This window comes from Cynoglossus semilaevis, chromosome 18 (assembly GCF_000523025.1).
Source record: "Cynoglossus semilaevis isolate Cse_v1.0 chromosome 18, Cse_v1.0, whole genome shotgun sequence".
Taxonomy (NCBI): Eukaryota; Metazoa; Chordata; class Actinopteri; order Pleuronectiformes; family Cynoglossidae; genus Cynoglossus; species Cynoglossus semilaevis.
The window spans coordinates 8,561,624-8,571,917 of record NC_024324.1 but is presented as its reverse complement, the minus strand read 5'-3'; the positions used below and the strand labels follow the sequence as shown (position 1 = coordinate 8,571,917).

General features: G+C 40.1%; 1 protein-coding gene across 1 annotated transcript in view; it reads left to right on the top strand.

Annotated features, from left to right (window-relative positions):
• The first annotated feature begins 6,070 nt into the window (after positions 1–6,070).
• Positions 6,071–10,294, top strand: part of LOC103394297 (TGF-beta receptor type-2-like) — a 16,191-nt gene continuing 11,967 nt past the window's right edge. The window contains exon 1 of the mRNA XM_025065170.1: positions 6,071–6,531. Within this exon, the coding sequence (XP_024920938.1) occupies positions 6,442–6,531 (90 nt within the window). The 5' untranslated portion in view covers positions 6,071–6,441. The remainder of the gene's footprint in view (positions 6,532–10,294) is intronic.

Genomic DNA, 10,294 nt, shown 5'->3' with positions numbered 1-10,294 from the left:
AGTACCTGTCTCCAACCCTGGGTTTGGCCCTAAAATCATTCCATTCCACTAACACCTGTAGACATCTGCTTTCTTTACATTTCACAAATCATTATGTTGTTTTTTTCTTTAGTCACTTGCACACTCATTTCAGACACCTCATTTCCTGCATTTTTCACACTATTGTGATCACCTGCTCCTCTCGCTTTGGCTGCAGCTGTGTCTCGTGAACTCCTCTAAATATTTTTCCTCTGCTCCCACCACCCCAACCCCTACTTTCTCAGCCTCTGCTATCACCACCCCAACCCCTACTTTCTCAGCATAAATATTAGCCTCTGCTACCACCACCCCAACCCCTACTTTCTCAGCATGGGTCCTAGTTTAAGGGTTTTTTTGGTTGTCATTTTTACATTTTGATTATCTTCATGTATTTTAATGGGAAAACGCATGTTTATCCTGCAGATGAAGAGAACTTGTTTCTTAACGTTCAGAGTATCTGTCCTGCTTTATTTTGATGCAGGGATCACACACAGTGCATGTTTCTCTTTTAGTATGCATAAAATTCTATGACATTCTGCGTTAACTCCCTTCAAAACTATCCTCAACCACATTGCGGACACATATTGGAACATTTTATTGGGGACAGCTAAATTTTTCCTCTCTTTGCCTAAATTGGATTTTTTGCTCTCTGTAATCTAGGTCTGGTGGATGGCATGAGCATCATGTTAATCATCTTCGCCCTCTTTTTTTTTTTTTTTTTTTTTTTTTTTTTTAACCACAGTAGAAGGAGACCAGAGGGTCTAATCCAACACTGCACGGATCTCAGATCACAGCTTGTTCCCCCTTGAAGCAATTAGTCCTTGGATAAATGTCAGCTGTGGTCAAAACCGCTGGATCTGGTTGATGTGAGAGATTATTCCAAAGGATAGAGTATGTTTACAGTTCTCAGAGAGGCAAACACAAGGGCTGTTTGTTGCCAACTCTCTCGTTTGTTCGTGTGTTTATTTTCCTTCTTTCCTTTTTGACTCATTTGTAGTTTGAGCCACGTTATTCAGTTCTACATAATATGAGCTAAACATTATGGTTTTTAAATGTTTCAGGTCATTATGGTCATAAAGCACTCTCTCGGCTGAAATATTGCATTTTCCAGAAAACGTTTATGATACACTACACAGGCTAGCCATGCATTGAAGTTAGCAATATTTAAAATAAAATTAGCTTTGTTTTGTTGCCTTTAAAAAAAAAAATTGCAGCTACTCTAGAAGAATAAGCCAAATTTAGTAATTGTTGGAAAAAACTGTAGCTGTAATATTAATTTATTTTAGATTTGCTATTTAGTTGAAATATTATTAGTCCTGGGAATAACTGTCTGTCTGAACATCAACTAAGGAACAGGATGTTGCTGCACAAAGACACGGCAGTGACTCACTCACGTTTGCTGCTTCCTTCAATGAATTATCCTTTTAAAAGACGTTTTGGCAGCGTATTGGATGTTTTATTGATGTTCTGCCAGAGAACAATGGCCCTAACTGTGTTGTGATACTTGGAGTTCTCAAGATAACTTTCCCTTCCTTCCTGGTGTTTGACTTAATGCTCCTCAGGACAGTGAGGGACGGCAGAGAGAGGCAGCTGTTTTTGTGCCACTGCGACTTCCTCGGCTTCACCGACAACATCAGAAACTTTGCACCAAAACAGTGTGTGGCGATGTGTGTTTTCACAAACCGACATGAACACTACGTTGAGTCATACTGTATTTTTTTTTCTTTTCTTTGTAAGTTACAACAAAGTGCATGCAGGAACGTACATTGAATACCACACGGTTGTCTTCAGCATGTGTAGCATTGACCCTGGTGACCTGCATTTACTTACTGGCATGTGTGGTTGATATTGTTCTGATGTTTTTATTGGCATACGGCACTGAGTCATTTTTCCTTATTTAAGTTCCTGTTGTGGTTGCAGTGGAAACCCACCTGTCCTTATGTTTGTACCTCTAATGCGGAGGAGGGCTGGTGGATATAATGCCCAAAAATAAGACCACTGTGAACACGCTATTTTTTCCGAGGCGATATAATAAGATAAACGCTTGTGGGAAAACTTTGTTCGATAAGGGAAACATTAGGGAAAGGCCAGTGTTCCATTTTACCCATAAATGGAAGTTCCACTTCCTCCAGATCCCACTTGGCTGCACACTTCTGTTTACTTTAGGTTATCCAACAGTCCAACATTAACGTGAGTTGTAAAGTGCTGTGAGCGCCGACATCTTCAAAAGCAGCAGCTCTTTGTAGCTCTGTATTTAAAGGATGGGAACAAGAGTGCAATTGATCTTCAAATCTGACTCTCCAGACAGACCCATCAGCCTGTCAGCTGTTTGATAGTATATGCTGTTCTGGTGCAGTGAAAACATAGACACAATTGGTTTTATGTCGGAAAGACTTCTCATTATATGGATTCTGACGCAGACAGTTTTCTTGAAACAACACAACCTTTATGTTTATGTGCAACTGCAGGCAGAACTTTTCCTCTCCGTTCACATACTTCCTCCGATCTTCTTTCGTTTGCTCTCAAACGCTACCTGAGAGCAATGACTAACTATAGTTTCTTGTAAACTGTCTTAGGAGACAAAAGTTTTTTTTGTTTTTTTTTACTCTCCAGAAACATTTCAGTTTTTTTTGTTTTTTTTTTACGCTCCAGAAACATTTCAAATCCATGTCAGGCAGACGCCTTAATCATCTGTAACTTAAGCGGAGACAGCGCTGGTTGAAAATTGTTTTGTGCCACTATTCTCACAAGCAATTTGCAAGTCGTATTACATTTTCTTCTGTTGTGCAAATGCACACTGCTACAGGTTGTGGGACTGAAGAGCAATGTCTGAAGCAGTTCTTCTTTTCCCTCTGCCATCAGCTGCATTTGTTCATTTTTTTTATTCTGTTACAAAGTCTTGACTAAGAGACAGTTCTTCAGTTTGACAGGTGTCATTATGTAGCTGTTGCCGGTGGGTATACACATCAAGCAGTCTGCCGTGGTTATCAGCCAGAGGAGTGGGAATATCAGAAATAGATGATTAACCCTTTTTCCTGTAGTAAAAAAAGAACTGTTTTTTTTTTTCTCCCTACAAGGACGTCTGCAGTAGAACATTTTCTGTTAGTCTTTCATCTCAGTACGTGTCAACAGCATATTCATGGTCCACTTTTAGTTTCTTTGTATGAGCTTTCTCTAAAGGTAGGAGCAATGGACATGACTGGACGGTTTACTACAGAGAACTGAGAGCTGTTATGGTGAACTGTCTTTAGATAATGGCACAGTCTAAAAGACAGGGGGCAGAGCTGTAGATGTTGACGTTTTTAATTAGGACTGACCTGTGTGGAGAGGATGGACTAGACTGAAGGAAAGGTTGTGACACGTGCAGAGGAGGTGCCTAAGTGAAAGAGCACCGAAAAAGATTCATATACTGTACGTAGCGAAGGACATGGAGACGCCTGGTGCAACAGTTGTGGTTGTGGTTAAAGGTAAGGGATGCCCTTGTTTGACATCCCACGAGGTCTACTTTTTGAACTTTCTGTCTGCTAAAAAAGTCAGCGTCTTCCTGCGTTACAACCACTCAGTTTTCTAAGAAATGATGATTCAATATTCAATTTCTGCCAACCAACCATTTGGCACTTATTGGAGGAGAAAGTATTTTTAATGTGTACTACTGTGTATGTATATAATCCTCTATACTTCAGTTACTGCTTTTTCTTATTTAGAGACCCAAAGACTAAATGAATGAGAGTGACTCTCTCTCTCCAAACGGCGTTGTAAAATGCTGTATGTGGCGCTTGTTTGCCATCTGTGTTGTCTCAGAGCGTGTGTCCTGAGATTTGCCATCACCCTCCTCTGTTTGCCTTTGGACTCAAAGCAGAGCAGTTTGCAGCAGCGTCGAGCACCTGTTCTGAGCTTAATACCACACTCAGGATGTTTGCCCAGCACTTGTTTATCTGTGTTTGTGCAATGAGGAGGAAAAGAAATGTTCAAAGACCTGGGGAAGGGCCAAAAAAAACTAGCACGTGGCTAAAAGTAAGAGCAGCCACACAGAGTAACACTTTTAAATAGGGATCCTGTTTAAATAAAGGCTTCTGGACACAGGAGTATTGTGTACTCCATGGTGAAATGAAGCAGATAAAGACTGGCTAAAAAAGAGGTTTGTTTGGGTGTTGTGGTCAGCGAGCAGGATGTTGTGACCCTCTGGGAGCCCACATGTGCAGAGGTCAGTAGGGGACAGTCAGTTTTGGGCTTGAAGCACTGTCGGATCTCCACCTTGTGGCTTGGATCCCATCATGCAGCACTGAATGGCTGCCTGGCATCGAGACCTGAACAAACACACACTCCCACCCAAAGTCAGGACTATAATAAGGTCAGAGAAACCAAAAAGACTGTTCCTACACAGAGACTTTAAGGTCTGATATTTAGTTAATCTGTTATTTTTACTCTGCGTTTGTTGACATTTTAGCAACGAGGAAGGATAGAGAATACGTCAAGACAGTGAATTTAGCTTAACAGCTTCAGAGCAGGCGGGAGAGCATCTGTCATGTCATCATGTCATTATGTCATCGCTTGCTTTTTGCTTGGCTAAGGTTCACTAGGTTTTTAATTTAAAATACACAACTTTTTGCTTTTTGCTTGGCTATGATTCACTAGGTTTTTAATTTAAAATACACTCTTAACTAAATGGTTATTGGATGTTCACTACATTTCTACTTCTTCTTGACATCTGTTATTCTTGTTCTTAATCTAGTTTGGTGTGTATATATAATAACTCTACATTTTCTCTTACATTAAGTTGGTATTTGACTAAGACGGACAGAGGCTTCTCTGGTCTTTCTTAGAGTACATAAGGGAAGTTTTAAAACGATGTGGTTTGACATCACTATTTTGTTATGCACATTAAAACACATCCCTGTGAATCGTGGTCAAGAAAAATAACAGTTATAAATAGTTCAGTTTGGAACTGTTCGGCATCAGCTGAGGTACTTTTTACTTCCCTATCCCTTTCATGAACTGTTACACCACCCCTGATTGTCACCGTTGCATGAGAGCAACAGGCCCATAGAGCTGTTAATAAAGCTGAGTGAGTGAGGTAGTGTAAGAAGGAGGAGTCCACATCCTGTGTGGAGAGATACAGGAAAGCTCCATGGTCACGGGTCAGCACTGAAGTCTGACATCATTGCAGGAGTATGCTGAACAAAAACACATGTCCGTAAGGACCCGGCAATACTGGCTCTAATTTATTGGTCTGTAGGAGACCTAACCCCTGTGTCCATGCAGTAATAAAAAACAACACAAGAGACCTGACGTGATTCTCACTGTTTCCTGATTAACTGTGAAATCTGGAACCTCTCCATTCACACAGGATTGATTTAATAACAAGCCGTTATTACCCTGGTGAAGTTGATTATGTCTGTCAATAATACAATGACATTTTCTTTTTTTTTTAGAGATCTTTGATAATATCAAGCCGTGTTCTTTAGTATTTTTGACAGCTATTCCTGAGATAATAGCTTTTGTAGTATTGCTAACTTCAGCCATTTTAAATATTTGCCTGCCACTATGCTAGTGCATCATGTCATTCCTGTTCTGCCCACTTTCTGATTCTGACTTTGACTCAAAAGAGATTTTGTAACTATGACACCCTGTGGGTTACAAAAGCGGGGGGCAATAGATTACAGTAGAAAATCTATTGGTAGAGATGGTGGTTGTGTGGTTGTTTAACATTTTCACATAGGATGGAGATACAAAAGCGGGGGGCAATAGATTACAGTAGCAATCTATTGGTAAAGGTTGTGTGGTCGTTTAACATTTTCACATAGGATGGAGATAGCGTAATGACAAGCACTGGTTTTAAAATTGTATGGGTTTATAAATATAGATCCTAACACTTTCTCCAAAGTGACATGTGTGAATTAGGTGTGAACTGTGTGACATCTGGTTTGAAGCAAGTCCTGGGTGTTTGCACACACACGCAGTCGGGCTGAAGGTTTGAGAGAAGAAGAAAAAAAAAGAAAAGAAAAAAACTCTTTTGGAGCTATTTTGGAGCGTGTCATTTCAAGTCTGTGGGGTTTCAGCCTCTTTAATGACATGGTTTGAGACTGACTAGGAGTGAGGAGGAGTATGACTGAGAAGAAGACGAGGGAGAGAGAGAGAAAAAAAAGAAAGAAACGCGTCCAACCCCTCTGAAGATTTCCTGTTTCATGAAAAGTACACATACATACTCTGAGTCACTCAGGGCCAGTCCTGCCTGCCGTGTTTACTTCTTCCCGGAGCCGCAGAGGCGGACTTTGACGAGAAAACGTCCGCGTGAAAAACGCATAGAAAGTCGAGGGAGAGGATAAAAAAAAAAAGCTCCGCCGTAAAGTACCGGATATTAAACCCGTTATCGAGGCTTCGGTTAATTAATGAGAAAGAGGGCAGCGTTCAGTTCGTGTCTAAATGGAGCTACTTCGGTTTTCCGCTTTTTGGTGTGGAACGATACTCTTTGGTAGTGTTGTGTTGCAGGGGGCTGGTGAGTCAAACTTTTTATTACACCGCTACAACTTTTAATGAAAGTTTTCGAAGGAAGTACGAGGCGTTGGGGAGCGCAGTGAGATAGCACAGCGCCTTCGCCAGAGCACGCAGGGGCGACCCTAGGATTTTAGGGGGTCCAAGCATAAAGAACGGGGGTCCTGCTTTAAATATGTGAAAAGTTAGGACATTTTTCCACCGCAAACGGGGAAAAAGTTTGAAAACAACTTTCTCAATAATTTCAATATTTAGTTTGCATAAAAGAAGGGGGCGCTGTTTTTTAATCACCACCACCCCTTATTTTTAGGTCATCTGGATCCATTTGACATATTAATTTATTTATATAACATTTATTCCTTTTGTTCTAGTTGCAGAGAGTTGAACCACTGCAAATATACAGGAGTGGTGCATTTGGTTTAGCATTTTATTTTATGTATTTATTTTTTTGCAAGAACTACCTGTGGTGGTTGTCGTAAGCATTTTTCTTAATTGAAGAAAATATATATGATCTTTTAATAACTGCTAAAAGAGTTAAATGATACGTATCGCTGAGTTAAATACATTTACATTTTAATACCAGTGTTAATTACAGTATTTTACTACAAAAACTTAACTTTCTGAATTTTTTTTTAAATTTCAAGTTAAAGCAATGGTGTTACTCTTATATGTTGTGTTGAATCAGTTGTGCATCTTGAATGTTTTGATTTATGTTGCTTGCATGCAGACAGATAAACATATACAGAAAAAAAACCATAACCACCACGATGGCTACAATTACGGTGCTTTTTTTAGGGAGAAAGGCAATGGTGCGAGACCTTGTTTGTTTTATTCTACATTGTTATGAAAGATCGTAGAAGGGTTCTAGGTAGGTCCTCACAAAGAGGTCCCTATTGTTATAGACCTAAATCTGAAGTTCCCTGTTTTTTAGCATCGCAAGTGCATTGGGCATTTAAATAAATACCTATACTGTTTTACCTAAACACTAGTTTATTCTACGTAAACTGTGGACAACTGATGCATGTTTATTAATTTATTAATGTAAAAAATACTTTACAGCCCATATTGCATTAACTTTGTTATAATATTTTGAGTATTTTGCCAAAAAGTGTAGTCTAAAAACTTGCTTGTCTGTAATTTTTTTATTCACCTACTAGTTTGTGTTCACAGTAACATTGACAGCTGCTCCAGTTAGCTTATTATCCCGTATGATCTCCTACTTTTGGTAATGACCGTAACTATAGCCCTTTAACAAAAGAGGGGTTTCTGATTAAATCAACCGGAATTCTCCCTCCTTATGAGGAGAATCTCTCCATTTATCTTTTAAAGCTTTTCCTCCGATGGTTCATCTTCACCTTTGAAGTGCAGCTCCTCAGAAGCAGACTGTGTTTTACCTTCATCAGTGTCAGGCTGAGTTACTGTGGCACCGAGTGGCTTTGGCTGCTCATAATCCTTTCTTGCCCCCCTGTCTACAATTATGCTTAGCCCTGGGTGACAATTACTAGCATTCATACCTTTCATAGCCCGCCCCCCCCTGGGTTTAAATGACATGCTCTTTGAGAGGAGTCACTCTAATGATATAATTACCCCGACTCAAACACCTTCCCACCGTTGTTATATAGGCCGTACCCTCACTGCCAGTTTATATCAAAACATCTGACTGGGCCCAGTTCTAAAGTGGCCTGTCAAATACTTTGGCCTGAAGATAAAATCTCATATTTTAATGGTTTTATTTGAGTAGGACTTCCTCAGTTGAGACAAAGCCTGAAAGTAATATTTGCCTGCTAGCTTCTTGTGGGCCCTGATAAGCAGCAGGAACAGGATGCCATCAGTGTAGTGCATACGTGCTGGAGATCTGTTGCTCCTTCCTGCTGCACGTTGTACAGTATTTTTATTTTTGCAAGCAGAAGCTATGCCCCCCGCCCTGCAACCCGGCTGAAGTGACACAGTGGCCTTTTTGTGCCAGGCTGCACCTTTTTTTTCTTCTTCTTCTTCTCAACTCAGTGTGATTTAAGGAGAAAACAGATACCAACTAAGCACTTTCACTCGTCTTTCTAAACGTCGTCAAGAAAACGACTTCTACTTGCACTTCCCTATCAAAAACAAAAAGTCCTGCCTCATGTGTAGACGAAAGTCACGTTACCATTTTCTCTAAACTTCCACCCACCCACCGCAGGCACTTTTTTTTTTTGCAGCGTGTTATTAGCAGGAGCCGTGTTTTGCACGTCTGTCTAAATTAACTCTGCTTTCCATCTCAGTTTGCCCAAGAGTCACACATTCTGATGGAAGAAACAGGTTCGGCTTCCTGTGCACGTGGTGCTGGCAGAACAGTCAGCGTGTGGTTTAGTGGTTCCACAGTAGAGGCACTATCATATTCCGCCTTTCTTTGTTTTTGTGAGCAGGGTGTTCTCTTCTGATGGAAATTGTTTTTGTACCAAACCGACCATTAATGGGGGGGAAAAAAAAGTTTTATTTAATTTAACCTAATTTCTTATGCTCATTAATGTAACAACAAGTTCACTTCTTGTTACGCAATTTTTCTTGTTGAGCCAACAAGCAGTGTTTAGAGTGTTGTTAAGGTGAACATTCATCATTTTAATCACCAGATTACTCTCTGTGTGTGTGTGTGTGTGTGTGTGTACCGTGTACACCTGTACAAACAGCCAACACAGGAAGTGTTTCAGATTCATACGTGTCTCAATCACAGTCGGGTCCTGTTGTCGTTTACACAGGCAGTGGACACAGTTACTGGTTATTATTTGATTTGGGAGACTTATTTTTTGTTTTTCTTTTCAGTTTAATTAAGGCATTACAACATGACATCTAATAAGTTTATAAACCCATATCATTAAAGGATCAATTTTCCTCAGAAAATCCTAGAAATCTCCCAAATCCCAGTGTTGAATCATAAACACTCAATTCCAAACAGTCTTAAACAGGGCATCCCTGAGAGCTCACTGATCAAATCTTTGAATTTTTTTTTTTTTTTTTGCAGCTCCCTGAGAGCTCACTGATCAAATGTTTGAATTTTTTTTTTTTTTTTTGAGGAATTAAAGTTACAAAACCTCAGGACTTTTCCTTTTTGATTCTTAAGTAGGAAACACTCCCTCCTGAGAATTAAAAAGGAGAAGAACAATCTTTCATCATCTTACTGTTCCAGTATATTGTCATGACTCATGTCAGCTGAATGTTTTCCATCACTTCGACAACTAGGATCAAAGTATCACTGCCAAAAGAAAAAGAAAACAGTGATTCACCAGCTGACACACACATTTCTCACTCCTATCCCCATCCCCCCCACCAACATTCATCAACACTGATACACCCCCCTCCCCCTCAAAGTGTTCAATATTTACTGCAGCGATGGCTCGGCACCTTTTCTGGATTTGCGAGCAGACTTGACAAATTAGGGAGACCTCGTCGAAAGAGATGCATCCTCTGTTTGTTGTTCTTGCCTGTCTGATAGTTGTCGCCTGAGATGATTATCAAACCCACAGGCACTCATCACACAATCCTGTCTGTCTCACTGATACGGGTTTGCCCGTCGGCAAAGTCAAGTCTGGACAGGACCGAAGCAGTCGGATACCTCTGCCTGCTGCTCTCGTTGTTCTGACTACACACAGAGAACACCTCTATCTATAGTTAAACAGAGATTGATTTCATTTGTTTATGAAAGTGTTTGCTCATGTAATTCATCAGTCATTCCAGTCAATTGTTGAACTTTTTTATTTATTTGTTTTGTATCTGTATATGAGGTAACTCACCTTGTTTCCACTGTGTCACA